At 39.4% G+C, this 21285-nt stretch overlaps 1 protein-coding gene across 2 annotated transcripts in view; it reads right to left on the reverse strand.

Moving 5' to 3' along the window:
- ZRANB3 (zinc finger RANBP2-type containing 3) overlaps positions 1–21285 on the reverse strand; it is a 124172-nt gene that overhangs the window by 23990 nt on the left and 78897 nt on the right. For both annotated transcript variants that reach the window (XM_026647429.2, XM_026647431.2), the window contains 4 exons: positions 20047–20226; positions 17203–17355; positions 3214–3685; positions 1242–1466 (listed from right to left, as the gene is read on the reverse strand). In XM_026647429.2, coding sequence (XP_026503214.1) covers positions 1242–1466; positions 3214–3685; positions 17203–17355; positions 20047–20226 — 1030 coding nt within the window. The remainder of the gene's footprint in view (positions 1–1241; positions 1467–3213; positions 3686–17202; positions 17356–20046; positions 20227–21285) is intronic.

A 21285-nucleotide genomic window follows, 5' to 3' on the forward strand; every position in this document is an offset into this window, starting at 1 on the left:
TTGGTGAAAATCCATATCTTAACTGCTCGCTATAGGGCTCAGGACTGGAACCCAGAGTAGAGGGCAGGCCTTGGCTTCCCTGCCATCCACTACAGAATGGCATTGCTGGGGGCAGTGAACAAGATGACTACCTGATTCACTGCAGGAGTGACACAGTCAGGGCAGTGGATGAGAGGACTGTCTGATGCTGCTTCTGCAGAGAGACTTGGAAAATCTCCCCGCGGAAGGGGAAATCACAGCGTGACCTGGCCAGAGGGCTAAGTCAGGAAGCAACCATAGTATGATTCCGTGAATAGGAGGAGAGCTGCATAGTGGAAGACCAGAAACGGGATGTTGAATCAGGCAGAACTAATCCCCAGAGTCGCCAGAAAGCGACGCCACCCGGGGTGAATAAAGCACCCTGTGATAGTGTGCTTACAAGAAGGTGTTCTAGTTGTTACATGCATACTTGGAAGCATCTTTTACTTAAGTTTAAAAAAGTTATACACATTCTGGGTGTTGCTGAACAAACTGAATGAGAATGAATAAGGATATGCATAATTTTACAGTGACAAAAATCGTATCCATAAGAATGAACATGAATACCAGGCATTCTACATATCACAGAAATTCTGTATTTAATTGCAGCCTCGGATAACAGCTCAATATGACCTGTACTAGCAGGCCAACGGACAACAAGGATGCGCACTGCAAAATTCACTGCATCCTGCCGCCCACAAACGAAGCAACAAAGTAGAAGAAACCTATAGGAAAGTTGGGCAGGAGAAAATTTAAGAAAAACGGAGGGAAATTAAAAGGACCTTTGTATTTTTACCCCATATGCGTTTCTCACGAAACGTTAAAATGTATCTATGTTGTGTACAATATAACCACAGACTAGTATCTGCAGCCACAAAGTTCAATAAAATGACACACGGTACATGGCTCAACAACCTGCTAATTGGCAGCTGCTCACAGGGCATACTTGTCACACAATCCAAAAGCAAACTGTGAACAATACTATGTATATCTGTGGTTCTGCCACAGTTGGATGAAAATGTTGGTTTCAGCCCACCTCACAATTCATCTGGCTGTACTATGGTGAAACACAGAAACCCAGTGGTCATTCTGCATGTGTCAGCTTTTCTGTGTTTCAAATATGTTGTTTCCAAATGAATCTGCATCCCAGTGTTTATGTTTAATGCAATTTTGCATAACTGCTATGGCAGATTGGCTCAACTAGGAATGCTATTTTTCTTTACCTTCTTGAGGCTTTTGCTCACATTCTTCAGATCCATTTTCAACAGCATTCGCTACTTCTCCCCGAATCTCATCAGATGATTCAGTCGCTGTTTGTACTAAATCCTCTCTCTCATTGTCTGCATTGCATACTGCTATACCTTTGATTTTTCTAGAGTCCTGTGATGCATTTTCTCCTTCACTCAGAGTAGAGGGAGGATCATTCATTTGATTTGTATTATTTTTATCTATAGTTAAAGAAACAGGAAAGTGATCAATTTTACTTTGCTTCTATAAAAATAGTTAAATAAATAAGATAAATATTAGGCAGTAATATTAATTTATATTTGAAACAAAGTATCCTAAAATGTATTTTGGTTATAATAATCCAGTAGTTAATTTTGAAAGAATAGCTGTGCCATAAATGAAATGAAATTAATTTTAGACTTGCTGAAATATTAACAGATAATTTTAAACAATGAAACACCTGAAAACTGTAATGTTTAAGTTTAAACTTAAATAATAAAAATATTTTAAATTGCATGATGTTGAAAATTACATATTATTCAACATATTATTCCTAATGTTGAACAATACTAATGTTAATACATTTCAATACAATTTTTAAAGTTCAGCTTATACACTATTTATTATTCATCCTAGGAAAATGTATAGATCAATTGCTTATTCTCTCTCCACCCCACAGCAAATATATTTTATTTTAGAAACTAGAGCTTAATGTCTGTGAAATCAATTAGAACCAATATAAATATGTTTGTTTCTATTCTTTTTCTTAAGAGAATTTTAGTGACTATGAGATGAGCCATGCTGATAACATTGGAAACAAAAGTCCTCTATGGAATAGGTATTGCACAGGCACTGCTTACTGATGTGTGTCAGCCAGTGAGTTAAACAGAGAGTTCAGAGTCCATGACACAATCTATCCTTAGTTTCCACTACTGAAACTGTCAACAATGCTGTGGTGGCTTTTATTTTATGGCTATTTGTCACCCAAGAACTGGAGCAAGTCCACTAACTCAGGTCCCTGTAGCAAATTAATATGATCCTCTCACATCCTAATAGTTAGTATTAAAAAGGTACAAGCAGTATGTTATACATGCAACTTAATTTCAAAATAAAAAACAGTAGATATCATGGTGAATAAAGTATGTACATTGTGCAATAAGCACATCAGTAATTTCCTAAGGGTAATTTTCTGTTTTGCTTATGAAATATGAAGTTTAAAATATGTCCTTTAGTTGATTATGCTATTTCAAAAAGAAAATATACAAGGCTAATAGCTCTTATTATTTGTGTTTAAACAAATTTTTAAAAAATGCCTACTCATCTTTTCTCCACAAACAATCTAGATGACAGTGATACCAAAATGTATATACCATGGAGACAGATAGTTAGGACTTTATACAAATCTTTAGGCTATTTTAAAACAAACTTACTATGGACATTCCAATTTTTACTCTTTGAGGGGAGAAATTTAAATATTTACAAATTTAAAAACTTTTCATGTCTTAAATGTTAGCTCTTGTGACAATTACATACTTGTTTAACTAAGTAAAGCATCTACACTGCATTATTTGGCTGTGAAAAGATAGGAAAAAATCGATAATTTCATTGGCTTGTTGATAATGATAAATCCTCTGAAGGGAAAGAAAGCAGCAGGGCTCTGACTGTAGGGCATGCTTGCTGCCATGGAAACAATTTCTGCTGCTGCTCATTGAATTTACATCCTACTGACTTTAATCAGGTATCCATTTTTGATAAATTAATGTCATATCACAGGACTTTCGGAAATAAGTTCCTGACCAAAATTAGGAGACAATTTCAAAAATTCCAACTCATGATGATTTTATTCTTCATATTTTGTCTGAATTTGTAAATACTCATGTATTCTAGTACAAAAACACTATAATCTTTGAAGCAAAACAAAATAGGAATATGCCTATTTAGTTACAATGTGAAGCATGGGTTACTCACCATCACTGCCACGAGGACATTCACAGATTTCACAGTAAGGTAATAACAAATTATTAGTGTAAGTGCAAAGACTACAACACCAGGCTTTGGCTAAAGGTGATTTTTCCCTTGAAGTAGATGGAGAGTCACCAGAAAACCCATGATCTGTTTCTTTGGTAAACAAAGAGTTTGTTTTTCCAGTCAAAGTTTTTCTCTTTTTCTTACTAGAGCTGCTTTGGGTGGGTGTACCTAGAGCTCTTGGTCTTTTAGCTTCAGGCTCACAACCATTTTCATAACAAATTGCATCCACATCAATTATTTCTCTGGCATCCAAATGCCTGCTGCCCTCCTCTATGTCCTTTGCCGGTGTGACTTTAGAATCTCCTAAAGTAAAGTTCAGTGATTTATCCCAAGAGTCAATTTTGCGTTTTTTCTCAGTAGATGGTTTTGGTGAAAAGAAGGCACGAATGTCATGTTGTTTTTCTTTTTCAAACTAGGAAAGAGAAACAAACATTACCAAACATACAGATCTAAAATTCCTCCAGTAGATATAGTAGATATAGTCCACATGTTTAAAGTTGTAACATTTTTTTCCCCTCAATTATGCATCTTTTGTCTTTCTAATTTGAGGTATTTTTTAAGTTTTTAATTAGTAGATAGAAAATGATAGACACTCTCTTTTAATTATTTAAACTCAATTTAAAAGTAATTTAATGCTATTTCTCAACTATGATAATTTTTAACATTCCAGTCAAAACTTTAAATCAGCATAAGCATAGCACAAATGTACAGAATTGTTAGTGTGGTACTTTAAAAAAAAAAGATATACAACAGAATGAGTGAGATTTAATATCATTTTAGAATAATTCTGTATATACATACTGGATGTTTACTGATGTAATATGCTAACACAACAACAAAACCAGCCAAACTCCCAGTTTCCTTGAGGTTTTGTATTATAGGTCTAGATTTTAGGCCATGTCTAGCACTATGAAAAAATTCATACTTTTAACATATGTCAAAATGCTAGTGTAGACAAGACAGTTGTAGTTTTAACAAATGTTAGCAGGTTCCCTGGGAAAATCCTAATATTGTTACATTGTATTTCAACACATTAGTTAATACATGTTAAAACTTTTTTCCCCCTACTGATGACAAGGCCTTATAGGTAACAGTGTGACTTGTCATAAAGCAGAATAATGTCCTGTATTTATTAGGTATTTTGAATTTCATGTCTCCAAACTTCAAATAATTAATTACTATAGGCTAAGTGCTATATGTGTACTAGTATGGGAGTTTTTGTACCATAATATATTGGCTGGAGGTCTTATTGTGATTTTTTTTCTTTTAACATAGTAATACTTTAAAAACTCAACCATGACAGTGTAATTACTGTGACACTATATCATATACCCTTCCATGGTGAAAAGCAGTACGAAAAATGTCGGAAAATAATCAGATTCTTTTCCTCATCCATTTAACTGATCATCATAAGATGTAGCTCTCTTAAGTAAGAGAGGCAGTGTTTATAAAGTCAAAACTGAGAGCCAGGAGACTTGCATTCTAATCCCAACTCTCACAGTGATTCTCTGTGTGAGTTTGGGTAAATCACATATCCTCTCTGTACCTCAGCGTCTCCATTTACAAAATGGAGATAATCCTTATCTGTATTTTGAAACTGTCATGGTTTAAGCTAAATCCATTATTTATTAAATTAATTTGTACAGTCAAGCTGTAAAGAGTTAACATTTGGAAAGAATTAAAAGCTGTTCTCTTTCCTTAAGTACTAGCTTCTTCCTAAGCAATGTCATTTTCAAATAGCTTGCTGACTCTGTCAAACAGTTTGGGTTAAAATGTGTACATATTAAAAATTATTGCAATTTTTATACTCCAAGGGAGCACTAATACCTACAGTGTATTCAAATTCATTTGAAATGAAATTAATACTCCATCCAGTGAATTATTACATATTGGCAACACTAAGGACGTAAAATGATGAACGAACATTTAAATCAGTGCTGCAATTGCATCAGTTGGAAAGCTCATATTTTGTTTTACAGAACAATGGGGAATTATTTTGGGTGAAATTCTGGCTCCATGAAATAAATGGCAAAAGTTTCATTGATCTTAATGTCTATTTATCTTAAGTACTTACATGGCCCTTCTTACTATAGCGTCTGAGCACTTCCCAATCATGACTGGCCTATGGCTGGGAGGAAGCAGTAGGTGTGATATATCTTGATTTTAGTAAAGCTTTTGACACAGTCCCACATGACAGTCTCATAAGCAAAACATGGAAATGTGTTCTAGATGAAATTACAATAAGGTGGGTGCACAACTGGCTGAAAAATTATACTCAAGAGTAATTACCAATGGATCACTGTCTAAATGGGAGGACATATTTAGTGAGGTCAACAGGGGTCAGTCCTGGGTTTGGTACTATTCAATCATGAATAACAACAGAAAAAGTGGCAATGGCAGAAGAGCTAAATGACATTTTTGTTTCAGGTTTCAGAGGGGTAGCCATATTAGTCTGTATCAGCAAAAACAATGAGGAGTCCTTGTGGCACCTTAGAGACTAACAAATTTATTTGGGCATAAGCTTTCGTGGGCTAAAACCCACTTCATCAGAGGCATGAAGTGGAAAATACAGTAGGCAGGTATAAATACAACTCCCATCTTTTCATGTGCTGTGTATTTATACCTGCCTACTGTATTTTGCACTTCATGCCTCTGATGAAGTGGATCTTCGCCCACAAAAGCTTATGAGCTTATGCCCAAATAAATTTGTTAGTCTCTAAGGTGCCACAAGGACTCCTCGTTATTTTTGTTTCAGTTTTCACCAAAAAGATTAGTAGCAATTGCATTAGTAGTGAATGCCAGTGAAAATGAGATAGGATATGAGGATAAAATAATGAAAAAACAAGTTAAAAATTACTTAGACAAGTTAGATGTCTTCAGGGCCTAATGAAATACATCCCAGAATACTAAAGGAGCTGACTGAGGAGCTATCTGAAACATTAGTGATTATCTCTGAAAAGTCACGAAAGACGGGAGAGATTCCAGAGGACTGGAAAAGGGAAGATTTCTGATTTAGTTGGGGATTGGTCCTGCTTTGAGCAGGGGGTTGGACTAGATGACCTCCTGAGGTCCCTTCCAACCCTGATATTCTATGATTCTAAGATAATAAGGTGATAAGTAACAATCACCATGGATTTGTCAAGAACAAATGGTGTCAAACCAACCTAATAGCTTTCTTTGACAAGGTAACAAACCTTGTGGATAGGGAGGAAGCGGCAGAAATTGTATATCTTGACTTTAGTAATGCTTGATACTGTCTCGCATGACATTCTCATAAACAAACTAAGGAAATACAACCTATATGGAGCTACTATAAGATGGGTGCATAACTAGTTGGAAACCCATTGCCAGAGAGTACTTATCAGTGGTTCACAGTCAAGCTGGAAGGGCACATCAAATGGGGTTCCGCAGTTCTGGGTCCAGTTCTGTTCAATATCTTCATCAATGATTTAGATAATGGCATAGAGAGTACACTTATAAAGTTTGCGGACAATACCAAGGTGGGAGGGGTTGCAAGCAATGTTCCCTCTAATTTTTTACATCCATGTGCGGAATGAATTTTGTTATGTGTACCAATATGGAGGTGATGGGTGGCAGGGGTGGGGCCAAAGGGTTCGGAGTGTGGGAAGAGGCTCAAGGCTGGGGCAGAGGGTGGGGGTGCAGAGGGGGGGGGTTGCAGGCTCTGAGGTGGGGCCGGGGATGAGGGCTTTGGGGAGCAGGTTGCCCAGGGCTGCGGCCGGGAGAGAGGTGCCTCTCCAGTACAGGCCCTGCTGGCTGCGTGCCTGTGCGGCCCTTGATAACCTGCTGTGTGGCCGGCAGCTTAGAGGGAACTTAGGTTGCAAGTGCTTTGGAGGATATGATTAAAATTCAAAATGATCTGGAGAAACGGTCTGAAGTAAACAGGATGCAATTCAATAAGGACAAATGCAAAGTACTCCACTTAGGAAGGAACAATCACAAATACAATGCACAAATGCAAAATGGGAAATGAGTGCCTAGGAAGGAGTACTGCAGAAAGGGATCTGGGAGACACAGTGGATCAGAAGTTAAATAGGAGTCAACAGTGTAACATTATTAAAAAAAAAAAAAAAAGGTAATTTGTCCGCTGATTAAGCCTCAACTGGAGTACTGTGTCCAGTTCTGGCTGTCACATTTCAGGAAAGATGTGGATAAATTGGAGAAAGTCCAGAGAAGAGCAACAAAAATGATTAAAGGTCTGGAAAACATGACCTATGAGGGAAGACTGAAAAAACTGTGTTTGTTTAGGAGAAGAGAAGACTGAGAGGGGACATGACAACAGTTTTCAAGTACATAAAAAAGTTGTTACAAGGAGGAGGGAGAAAAATTGTTCTCCTTAACCTCTCAAGCTAGGACAAGCAATGGGCTTAAATTGCAGCAAGGGAGGTTTAGGTTGGACATTAGGAAAAACATCCTACCTGTCAGGGTAGTTAAGCACTGGAATAAACTGCCTAGGGAGGTTGTGGAATCTCCATCATTAGAGATTTTAAAGAGCAGGTAGGACAAACACCTGTCAGGGATGGTCTAGATAATAGTCCTGCTATGAGTGCAGGGGACTGGACTAGATGACCTCTCAAGGTCCCTTCCAGTCCTATTGTTCTATGAATTGGTCTGAAATCAACAAGATGAAATTCAGTAGAGATAAGTGCAAGGTACTACCCTTAGGAAGGAAAAATTAAATGCATAACTACAAAATCAGGAATAACTAGCTAGTGGTAGTATTGCTTAAAAGGATCTGTGAATTATAGGTGATCACAAATTGAACAATGTGATGCAGTTGTGAAAAAGACTTCATGTCATTCTGGGGTGTCGTAACAGAGTGTCGTATGTAAGACGCAGGAACTTACATACGACACTCCTGTTACGGGTACAGAGAAGGGCCACTAGGATGATCCGAGGAATGGAAAACCTGTCCTATGAAAGGAGACTCGAGGAGCTTGGTTTGTTTAGCCTAACCAAAAGAAGGCTGAGGGGGGATATGATTGCTCTCTTTAAATATATCAAGGGGATAAATACCAGGGAGGGAGAGGAATTATTTCAGCTCAGTGCTAATGTGGACACAAGAACGAATGGATATAAACTGGCCGTGGGGAAATTTAGGCTTGAAATTAGACGAAGGTTCCTAACCGTCAGAGGGGTGAAATTTTGGAACAGCCTTCCGAGGGAAACGGTGGGGGCGAAAGACCTGTCTGGCTTCAAGATTAGGCTAGATAAGTTTATGGAGGGAATGGTTTGATGGGATAACGTGTCTTTGAGGGTCTGGCTAGAGAATCTTGCCTGTATGCTCGGGGTTCTGCTGATCGCCATATTTGGGGTCGGGAAGGAATTTTCCTCCACGGTAGATTGGCAGTAGCCCTGGAGGTTTTCCGCCTTCCCCCGCAGCATAGGGCAGGGGTCGCAAGCTGGAAGATTCTCCGCAACTTGAAGTCTTTAGATCACGATCTGGAGACTTCAACAGCAGAGTTAAGGGAAAGTGTGGGGGGGGTCAACATTTATGGCCTGCATCATGCGGGAGGTCAGACTAGATGACCATATTGGTCCCTTCTGACCTTAAAGTCTATGAGTCTATGAGTCTATGAACTGTCCTGCTCTACGCAGCACAGGTGAGGGCTCACCTGAAGTATTGTGTCCATTTCTGGATGCCACACTTTAGGAAAGATGTGGACAAATTGGAGAGTCCAGAGGAAAGCAGCAGAAATGATAAAAGGTTTAGATAACCTGACCTATGATGAAAGTTTAAACAAACTGGGCATATTTAGTCTTAAGAAAAGAAGTCAGAGGGGGCATGTGATAACAGTCTTCAAATATGTTAAGAGCTGTTTTATAGAGAACAATCATCAATTGTTCTACGTGTCCACTCAAGGTACGGACAAGTAGTAATGGGCTTAATTTGCAGCAAGGCAAATTGAGGTTAGACATTAGAAAAAACTTTCTAACTATAAGGATAATTAAGTTCTGGAATAGGCTTCCAAGGAAGGTTGTGGAATCCCTGTCATTGGAGGTTTTTAAGAATAGGCCGGACAAACACCTGTCAAGAATAGTCTAGATTTACCTCAGTGCAGGGGACTGGACTTGGTGATATGTCGAAGTCCCTTCCAGACCTACATTTCTATGATTCTATTCTCACCATATCCCTGTGATATAAGGAAGCACTACTATCCCTATTTTACAGATGGGAGATGAGGCAGAGAGAGACTAAATACGTATGGTCACACAGGAAGTCTGTGGCAGAGCTAGGAACTGAACCCCAATCTCCCAAGTTCCAGGACAGCATTCTAAACACTGGACAATCCTTCCACTGAGGGAGCCAGCATCACCCCTTGACAGGTGGTAAAAGTAGCTCAATTCAAGGTCTCAAGAAATGTACCTCTAAGATGAGAGGACTTTTTGGTCAGGGTGGAACCATCGAAGCTAAGGATGGGTCATTTCACCTGAAAAAACAACATACGAACCCATGAAAAGAAGAGGTTGCTCATCTTGTGCAGTATCTTTGGTTCTTCGAGATCTGTGTTCCTATGGGTGCTCCACTTCAGGTGTACATGCGCTTCAGGAGCCCTTAATTGGAGATTTTATGTTAGCAGCATCCATTCAGCCCATGCATGCATGCTATACAACCTCATGTCACACACTGAAGGGTATATAGGGCTGTGTGCGCAAACCATCCTCAGTCCCTTCTCTGAAAATGCAGCAGTGAGAAGGAACTGGAGACATGGACAGTCCACCCTACCTTTTATCACCTTGAGAAAACCATGAGGCAATATAAGAGTGCATGCGTGTACTTCTGAGCAACATTACTTTGAAAAGCTCCGGCTCCGGGCGCATGGTGCACGTGCATAACCCACAGTGGAATACAATAGGGACCATCACTTGAAGAACCACCACAGTTACTGAATGGGGTGAGTATCCTCTTCTTCTTCTTTGAATAGTGTCCCTATGGGTGCTCTACTTCAGGTGACTCCCAAGCAGTTTCTCCACTGCAGAATGTTCAGGAGCTTTTGTGAGTCTTTAACCTCCTCAAGAGGTATCTGAAGGATGTCAGCCACTCTCTTCACGAAGTCCAGGAATGGGCAAAAATTGTCAGCCACTGATGGCCATGACTGAGAATGAAATAAGAGTCTGAGGAGTGGCCTCCTTAACCACCCTAGTCTCCTGTTCTTCAAAGGCCTCCTTGTGTTGGGGGTTTGGTAGAGGAGACTGTGTCACCCTTGCCTCTCAGTGCAATGGAGCTGGAGGTCTTGCAAATTGTTGCCAGTATGCTGCCCAAGGATCCCAGTATAGCCATTGGGGGGGGGGGCCCATATGGAAGAAAGGGTGGCACTCAGGGCTGATCCCACCATCCCTGTCATGGATGAGGATCCTGGCTGAAGTATGGCTTCCTGTATGGATGTGGAGGGGAATCCCACACTGGTAAAGGGGAGATTAATCTAATGTTTCCTTCATCCTCCTCAATGTCCTCCAATGGGGAGGCCCTAGTAGAAAAAGGCTGAGAAGTTTGTGGTACCGGGAAGCAATGGTAATCCAGACACTGGAGTCTCAGTACCGAGAGTCATCTGGTACCCATAAGCAGTGCTCAGGACTTCTGAAAGTCAGATCAAGTGTATTTACTTGTTTGAGGTTTATTTTGACAAAACTCTTTATAATCATAAACACTATCAAAAATCCTGAACCATCGAAATTAGTATCTCAAAGCATTTTTATCAAACTAAATGTGCAGTGAAAATTGCTTATATACCCACTGATTTAAAATCCCGCCACCGATGTTTAAATACACTTTTTTCATGCTGGAGTGCATTCTGAAGAGCGGCAGCAATGAATGATTACACCAGAGATAGAATCTTATTAGTCTGTATGGATCCACATGGCATGTACTGGGTTTCAGCAACTACAGCTGTATGACTTGAGGCAACTTGCTGTTGAAGACACAGAGTGATAAACTGAGATTGAGTCAGATAACATCTCAAAGCCAGTTTTTGCACTATAAAATGATATAGCACAAGTACAGCCTCAGTAAGAGGTGACAGATCAGGCAGATGCAATGGCACCAACTGACACCCTGTCAGCTGCATAAGACAATGATGAATGAAGAACCAGGATAATAACATCATGAGTAATATCCTGATCATGGTGCTTAACTCGAACTTACAAGTAACCCAGGCGCTGCTGTTGCCTGAAGCAATAAAGCACAGAAAGTACAAGGTTCCTCTCTGAGGCCACACATCAGCTACCTGACATATATCAAGTAAGTTTTTTGATATCTAGCCCTGACCAAGCTCAGCCCAAGAAGTCTATTGATTCAAAAGCAGATGTACATCAAGGAAGACTTCCTGGGAAGTACGTGGACAGATCTCTTTGATATTGGCCTAGATCATTGTTTTATAAATTGGTCAATGGCTTCATGATCAAACTATACCAATGGAACCAAAAATAGGTACCAATTAAGACCCTTTAATCTATTAGAATGAAAATAAATAAACATGGCTAACTTTGAAGGTGGTAGCCAAAATCCATAGTATAATTTGGGTTGGATAGTAGTTTGGACCTTATCCCCTGAACCCCCCGAACCGAACTGAACTCCACCTTATGAGGGTCATCCTATCCTCATTACCCGGCCCACTTATTTATACCTATGATTGCCTGTAATTCCTGTATGAGTGATGTACCCTCACTGCTTGCTGACTGTACCTTGATTCATCCACCTTAACCCCCACCATTGGGGATATTGCAGACTGTATGTGTTATGCGCTATCCAATATCAAAATACTAACATCCCCCTATACTCTGTATGTTACCCCTGATGACTAATAACTGAAGTTTCAACACTCTGTATCATCTATTTTTAAACATTTTCTAATAAAATTTTAAATGTTGCTCTATGGCAGGGGTTGGCAACCTTTCAGAAGTGGTGTGCCGAGTCTTCATTTATTAACCCTAATTTAAGGTTTTGCATGCCAGTAATACATTTTAACGTTTTTAGAAGGTCTCGTTCTATAAGTCTATAATATATAACTAAACTATTGTTGTATGTAAAGTAAATAGGGTTTTCAAAATGTTTAAGAAGCTTCATTTAAAATTAAATTAAAATGAAGAGTCCCCTGGACCAGTGGCCAGGACCCGGGCAGTGTGAGTGCCACTGAAAATCAGCTCAGGTGCCGCCTTTGGCACGCGTGCCATAGGTTGCCTACCCCTGCTCTATGGTATAGACCAGTGGACAGAACATAACCTTTAAAAATGCTCTTTCAAAGAAAAAGAACAGTTGTTAAATTGTCTTTTAGGGCTGTTCAATCTTTGTGTTATTGTCAGGACTAAACACAAAATGAAAGAAATAGAACAGAGAAGAAAGAAATCTAGCAAAACTGATAAAACTATGACAAATATTAGACAGAATAGCAGCAAACAATAACAAGCACTGATCAAAGCAGAACCCCTATCTCAACTGATAACTCTGCAAGGAGCTCATGAATACTTTATAACATCAATCCTAAACTTCAAAATAAATAAATTTCAGAGAAGAGGAATAAAAAGCACTGCATGCTGAAGTGAGTCACTGAGAAATCTGTTACTCAGTTATAAGTAATGAACTAAATGAAGAGAAGCTTGAACAACACCATAGCTAATGAAAACCTGAAAAATCAAAAATGACCTAGGAGAATTAACACTAGTGATGCCATAAATGAACATTCAAAACATGAATATGAAAATCACCCTCTCCCTACGCTCTTTGGCAAACATTATTAAACAGGGTAACTAGGACTGAAATAGTGTTGCATTTTTGTTGTCCTTAGCTAATCACTAGTTTTTTTAAAATACTGACTGGCTAGCAAAAATCAGTTGGACGTGGAGTTTACAAAAGTTTGTAGCTAAAAAGTTATAAAAGCCTCAAGTGTAACACTGGAGCACATTCAGGACAAACAGCCCTGTACTTGAGACATTTAAACTTATTACCAAACATAGGCCAGCTTCTGAAGGACATTTGTTGATAGTCTGAAAAACACTCAGAGCAATATCATAACAACTAGTTAGTTAACAGTTTAAAGACTGAACAGCAGGAAGGGATATAATGCAAGTTTATTAAATGAAATGACCCAACCTCAGCTATCTGGATTATTCTGGGCAATCCAGAAGTGGGTGATTATTTATATATTAAATAAATAATAACTAGACAATGAATAAACCACTTGTTGAATACTGATGCCTTGAGGAATTCTGGCTATTTTGCAAAAATATTGAGCTTTGAAAACAATTCTGTTTATATATTGTAATAATAAATAACACTTATATGGAGTTTCATATCTTCACATATTAGTAAATAATTATTAATTCTAATTCCTGCAGATGTCTTCCTGCCAGTATAACTAAGGACACTTGTGAGAGTACAGGTCTTGGGTCATTTCCAGAACAACTGTCTGTGATGTCAAAAAGAGGATTATATTTTAGGTTCATTTGGAATTGTTAGACAAAAAATATCTCATTTTCAAGAACAAGTGTATCACACTGAAGGCCAGAGTAAGAGAAATATGACATATCAAACTGGTGTTGGTAGACAACATTTTTTAAAGTTTTCCATAAAGCACAGCTACTCTTCAGCATAGCTTCCCTTTTCACATTATCCTATGATCATTATATTTTTACAGTAGTCACATGCCCACTGCTATTTACTATATTTAAAAAGTTATTTTATTGGCTTGCAGATGCACTACCTTGAGCTATGAACTTATCACAATTCATACGCTAAGAAGGATTGGACTTAGACAGTATCTAGAGTTCTACCAAGTAATGGGTGCTGCAATAAGTTGTGTTGGTGATTCAGCAGGAGGAAACTCTTTCCTCTGAATCAGTGGTTCTCAACCTATTTACCATTGTGGCCCGCATATGCAGCTCTCTCTGTGTTATTTGGGCCGCATCCATACAATATATATGCTCCTTGTATGCAGGGCCGACGAGCCGGGGGGGGGGGGGGGGGGGGGGGGGAGGGGGGAAAAAACGGGGGGGCCCGGGGCCGCGGGGGGGGGCCCGGGGCCCGGCTCCCCCCCCCCCATCTTGTTGGCCCTGTTTAGCCAGTCCGCCCTTGCTGGGGGGCCTGAAAAAATCCCGGACCCGGCTTCCCCCCCACTCTCGCCAGAAATTTTTTCCACCGGGGCCTGAACCTGCTCTCGGCAGCCCTGCTTGTATGGTCCTGAAGATGTCACATGGGCCGCAGAGTTGTGCTAATTGGGCTGCAAGTATTCCATGGGCTGCAGGTTGAGAAGCACTGATTGAACTGATCAAGGTTCCTGCATGTTGTTTGATCAACCCTGTACTGTAGGAGATGCCATCTTCTGGTTATTAAAACACTCTTGGCACTTTTCACAAAGGTAGATGTATTAGCTCTGGTTTCCTGGCAAGAGTCATGTGGGCAATTACATTCTGCCAGTCTAAACTCCAGTTTCAATTTCATATAGTAGTTTTTACTTCCTGTCCTAAAGTCTTGTTTACGGTTGATTGGTATGAAAACCTGATTTGAACACTCCATTGCAGAGGTGGCTGCATTTCAGTGTTAGGTGAAGTAATTTCAGTATATTTAAAGAGCAAGATTTGCAAAGGTGACTGTTGATTCTCGGTGCCCAACTTGAGACACCTTCAAGAAACCTGATTGTAGGGTGACCAGACAGCAAATGTGAAAAATCGGGACAGGGGTTGAGGGGGTAATAGGAGCCTATATAAGAAAAAGACCCCAAAATCAGGACTGTCCCTATAAAATCGGGACACCTGGTCACCCTACCTGGTTGTCAGGAAGTGCTGTGCACCCATCCTCTAAGAAACAGGCCCCTTGAAGGTGTTTCAAATTAGGTACACACAAAAATGGAGTATCCCAATATCAATAGTCAAGTTTGAAAATCTTCACCAAAGGGCTCTGGGAATACTTTGGAATGTGAAAGCAGTGAACAAATATAAAGCACTAAGGAAGTGTATATTCATCATAATGCGGAGGTCCCAATTTCATTTCCTATCAGGTGAACAACTGTTCGCAACAAGTGGCTTGTACATTTTGTGAGAGACTCTCTCAACCAATCACTCACTGAAAGAAAGATCAACAGGAAAATTATGTAGATGGTTCACATATAGAAGAACTCAGCATATAAATCTTAAATACTCTAGAAACTTGATATTTGTAGTAACTGAGCTACATGGATTTTTTGTAATATCAAATGATAGCAGATAAAAAGCTTAACAGGACAGCAAAGCTACTTGCATGCTTTACTAATATAATTTTCACTGGAGAGCTATGATAAAATTGTGAAATCTTAGAAAAAGCTCAAACAATTGATCTGTACATACAAGCTTCTTCTATTGTTTGAGAAACTCAAACTTTTCTTCTTAAATACAAACTTCTCATTAAATCAACTACAGTCTTTGGGAAGATTGACTTTTCCTTCATCTCCCTTCAACTAGCACTGGGAAAGTTAAGATAGTATGGTATATCAGACATATATATATATTTTTAGAAGGCAATCGGGTTATTTCCATTCATTATTTCTTTGTTCACAAAATTAATAAATGTATCTGTTTGCTTTTAACAACAAATGCATATTTTAAGATGTCTTAGTTGGTAGTAGGATGCTATATGTTCATCCCTAATATCATGCTCTTTTATGAGTGCCCAGATTAATATAATTTAGCATCACCCCAATTTTTCACTGAGCCAGATTGAACATACAATATACAGCATTTTAGATACATATGAATGAAAAGGACAGTTACCTGTTCCGTAACTGGCGTTCTTTGAGATGTTCCTTCTTGCCAGACAACTCCGACAGAGGGGAAGGAGGGTGGGACGTGGAATACACCTGAGCAACACATCTTGAAGAACGCCAGTTACGGAACAGGTAACTGTCCTTTCTTCTTCGAGTGATTGCTCATGTGTATTCCACTATAGGTGACTCCAAGCTATACCTGGTGGAGGCGGGTAGGAGTTTAAAACAAAGTTTTAAGGGTTACCCAGGCGGAGCACCGCCCTACCAAACCCGGCGTCATCCCTTGCTTGGGAGACGATCGCATAGTGTGATGAGAAGGAACTGAGGGTGGGGGAGCACGCAGCCCCCTTTATGGCGCGATATATAGGCACCACTCCAGGGGTCGCAGCGGTGCTCCCCCACTACGGATACTGCTAAGGGAAAAACTTCCGGCACCGGTGCACGTGGCGAGCACGCACACCTATAGTGGAATACACATGAGCAATCACTCGAAGAAGAACAGCATGTTGCGATAATTTAAAGGACACAATGGATTACAGAGCTAGATCCTTTATTGTAGAGATGGACTTTGGTCAATTTTAACTGTAATTATAACACGCTACTCAGTATTAAGCTATAAACTAAAAGTGCTTGTAACCACCAGAATGTTCCTTGAGATCAGTGCTAGAAAAAGGCTTGTGAACAGTCCTGCACTGGTAGGAATGGACAACATGACTCAACAGAATATTCTTGAGCACTTTCTACAGACTAGTTTTAAATGTCTTTTGTGATGGTGCTTCTACTACTTCCCTCGAGAGGTCACTAGATAATGTTTTCACCTCTCTTAGCCAGAAGGCCGATTCTACAGTCTAATAATTTCACTGGTTCACTAGGACAGCATACCTAATGAAGCTGGACAAGAAAATAGGTACCTGTACAGCCCCACATCAACCCATTCTAAAAAGGAGAAATGGCAGCAAAATGAGCAAGAAAAAATCAATACCAAAAGAGGAAGAAGTGGATGAGGAAGAGAGAGAGAGAGAGAAGGACAAGTAATAATCTAAAAGGCTGTTTCCCAGACTTCATTCTTTTCAAATAGGGGCAGTTTAACATTTAATTTGAAGCACAATTAATCACTAGGTATTAGAATTATTTTAGAAAAGAAGAGCATAGAAGAAGATATATATCCATCTTGTCTTACATGAGTGAATAAAACTTCATTCTTGATCTCTTCAAGACTTTCGTTCGGGGTCCAGGCTTCAGCAAAACTCAAGAAATCCCACTTCTCCTTATCACCTTCTTCAGCCTGCAATTTCTCCTTCTTACCATTCAATGTGCTGCCTGTAACTTTGGCCTGCAGACAGAGGGATTTAATTATTTCACACTTCGGAGTAAATTTAGTTGCCCAAGTTTACTAAGTGTTACTTCCCTTTCAAACATAACTCAGCAACTGTAAAAGTGCAGAACACAATTTAGTAATTCAAAGTAAAAAATGTTTTAAATAACTGACTGAAGATCTATAAGGCTATCATCTGATATTCCTTCAAATCCTCTATCAAGATGGCCAAGATGAAATCTATTGTTGTATGATGACTTGGCAGTGGGACAGTTGGGGGAAGTTAATATTTATCGATTAATGTTACTACAAAACTTAAACAACATATGTCCCTTTCACAAAGCCTTTATATGTTTGTGACACTTCTCAGGATAGCTAGGGTTGAGAGGCACCTTGCTAATACCTACCCTTAGTGTGAGGAAGCCTGCAAGGGTCAGCTCTCTGACTCTTCGCCACAGGAAACATCTAGTGCTTTTTACAATCTGCCTTACCCATTCCAAAGGCCACAGGGCACTGGGCAATAGAATAAAACAAATACAAAATAATAAAGAAGAGATGGGAGCAAATTCCATACCCTAGAGACGATTGAAGTAAAAGCACCGTTAATTTCTGACTTCAGATGCTGTGGTGGAATCCTTAAGTGGCAGGTTGTCTGAATATTGAGACCCATCTGTACAATGCTCAAGGAGCAGGTCTTGAATGTAGCTAAGGCAATATTAATGTTGGGATTTTCAAAGAAGCCTAAGGGAGTTAGGCATACAACTCTCATTGAATTGTAATGGGATTCAGGTACCTAGCTTCCTTAGACTCCTTTGTAAATCCCAACTTAAAACTTTAAAAGCCACGTCTTTCTAGGTATGACATATTGGAAAGCAATTGTAGACACATGAACAACACATACTAGTTCCCAAAACAACACATGGATCAATCATATCAAAAGCTACTGAAAGGTCTAGCATGACCAAAATAATCAGCTGATTCTGATCTAAAGCTAGCAGGAAATCAATCATGAATCTGAGATGAGCAGCCTCTGCTTCAAAAGAAGGCCAAACACAAAGTGGAACTAATCAAGGATGCTGGGTATCCAAATATGCCTGGAAGTGAATAGCCATCACCTTCTCAGTCACTCTTTCGAAAAAGACTGAGCAGTTACTGACAAGCATATCAGCAACAAGAGATGGTTTCTTGGGTTGGTGTTGGGGAAATTAACCTGTGGGTTTAAGAATGTTCAGCAGCCTTTCTGACAAAAAAAAGACTAAATAGTGCACATCTGCTCGTACATGTCCATATGTCATACCAGCACTTCTCTGAAGCTATCATCTTGTACTCTAGAGTCCCAGGTGGTGGTTGTTTTTTTTAAGTTAATCTCTAATTGTTATGGTTGCAAAGAAAAACACAGAAATGTGAAAAGAGTAAATGAAGCTTAGATGAGCCTGTAGATAGCTTGAAACAATAGACCAGATAGGTGTGAAGTGCCCTCATTCACCTAAGTGAAGGGTTAATTCAGATGCCCATTGATGATAATTTAAATGTCAACATTTCGAATTATTTTATTCCTCCTGTAAAATAAGAGAGTGACTGCCACAGATCTGCACAATTTACTGTGAGTTGCACCTGATTTTGATGTCACAAGTAAGTGGTATTTGAGAGCTATCACCACTGATTTCCCCCTGACCCGACCCAGTCAAGAAGGAGCCAAGTCCAAGAGCCTAGCAGAGCCCATTGTCATATTCAAATCCCACTAAGTGGGAGCCAGTATTTGCACAATCTATTGTGAGCAGCATCTCATTTTGGTGAGTCATATAAGTGGAGTTTATTTTGTGGGCACAGCTAGTGCTTATCAATAGTGGCACTATAGCTAATCCATTTACCCTGAATAATGCCCAGAAGAACATCACAAAAAAAAATACAAATCAAACACAACCAATGGATAACAATAATACTCCCTTAAGGGGCTAAATTTTTAGTGTCATGCATTAGAATTTTGGTGTATAATGTTTCTTAATGCAAATGTCTATCTTGCAGATGAAGACCACCAACCAATGCAGTCCTAGTCATTTTAGTATTTCCCCTTAATTAAGTCAGGTTTAGAGGACAGTGGTTACTTGCAGCATCCTTCCTACATCTCTTCTTTCCAGTCCTTTGGTACCTGTCATATGTAAGGAATTTTTAAGCTATCACAAGTAGCTGTTAACTCTCTTTCCAAATTTTGATGTGAATATTTCTAAAATTATCATCTTTCCAAATTTCAATTTCTATAGTTTTCTAATAGAAGCTTCAGTTAATATTTTCCAGGATGAAAAACAGTTGTCTCAAAAACAATTTCATCCAAGCCATCCCAATTTCACAATTGATAGTGGAAAGACAGAAATAAATGTTTTGTCATGTTTATCTTGTCTACTACTACATCAGCCTGCTGAATCTTATTGAATCCTTTAATGATCTTTTCTTCCCCATTTGCATCTTAAAAAACAAAACATATTTATCTTCGCCTCTTAGGAAAGGACAGCAGAAAAGAGAAAAGTTAGTTCTGAATAAGAGTTGTCATTCTGGTCCCCTGCAATTGTACATATGCTGGTTGGTTTAATATCCTGAGATTAGGACAATGCCCCTCTACAGAATCCTCTACAGCAAACATCCTTGAATACTGTGGATTCCAGACACACATCAAACACTTTGTTGATTACTTAGTTTTAGTTCAATACATACCTTGCGATTCAACATTGCCCACATAAGAGGATCCAAAGTTCCTTTTGCAATAAGGTAGTGGATATTTACAGAACTGCACTGTCCAATTCGATGTGCTCGGTCTTCTGCTTGCTTCATGTGTCCAGGGTCCCAGTATAATTCAGCAAACACGATGTGAGTGGCAGCAGTAAAAGTTAAACCCTAAACAAAATTAGTAAAAGCAGTGTTGATTCACTGATTACTCAAATGCTAGACAGAGAAGATGTGACTCTACGAACACACAAGTAAATTTCAGTGAATGACTGAACATCAGAAGGGAACTACTACAAATAATGTAAACTATTTTTATAATGGCAATAAGATACTGGAGAGACAAGGTGGATGAGGTAATATCTTTTATTGGACCAACTTCTGTTGCTGAGAGAGAGACAGACAAGCTTTTGAGCTTACACAAAGCTCTTCTTCAGATACTGGGTGACCTGGACAGCAGATGGTTCATAGATATATGTTGGGTTTTTTTCTAAGGCAAGTCAAGGCATTTTTCTTCTTGTTGCAAGCAAAACAGGATTGTTAATTTTATGACTGCTCCATTGAACAGTTACCCACACCAACTATACTGCAGTAGTAATTCAAGCATTGAAAACGGATATAAGACAATTATTAATGCTTCTGAAGTATTTGTGCCCATAACAACATGAAATAGCGACAGCTGGAAATGTTAGTAAGACAGGGCCGGCTCTAGGTTTTTTGCTGCCCCAAGCAAAAAAATTTTTGGCTGCCCTCCTCCTCCCCCTCCCCCCCCCCCCCCCAGCCCGGGGCTCTCTCTCTCCCCCTACCCCGCAACTGCACCCTCCTGCAGCCCCAGCCCTGGGTCACTGGTAACTCGCTCCCAGGGCGGGTCATTCAGCAGGAATTTTGGATGTGCACAGAACACAGACAGGATTGGTTCCCATATGGTTACAGAACTGCAGTAAAGTGGAACAATTTTCAGCTTGTGTGATTGAAGGATATCTGGATGCATATTATAAGACTGTCCTACATAAATGAGGAAAAGTTGAGGTGCCTTTATTATTCTTTTGTTCCATTCTTTGTTTCTATGGGGAATTTGCCAGTGCAATATCACTGTCTTCCTTTTAAACAAATAAAACTAAAACTAAAACAAAAAAAAGGCAATGGCTGTTGAAAATAGCAATTCCAGTCCTAATAACCACTGGGAAGCATTTCTTGCTCAATTTATTCTACTTTTTCTACAGCAAGTTA

The sequence above is a fragment of the Terrapene carolina genome, unplaced genomic scaffold, assembly GCF_002925995.2.
Source record: "Terrapene carolina triunguis isolate 2854851 unplaced genomic scaffold, T_m_triunguis-2.0 Scaffold62, whole genome shotgun sequence".
Taxonomy (NCBI): Eukaryota; Metazoa; Chordata; order Testudines; family Emydidae; genus Terrapene; species Terrapene triunguis.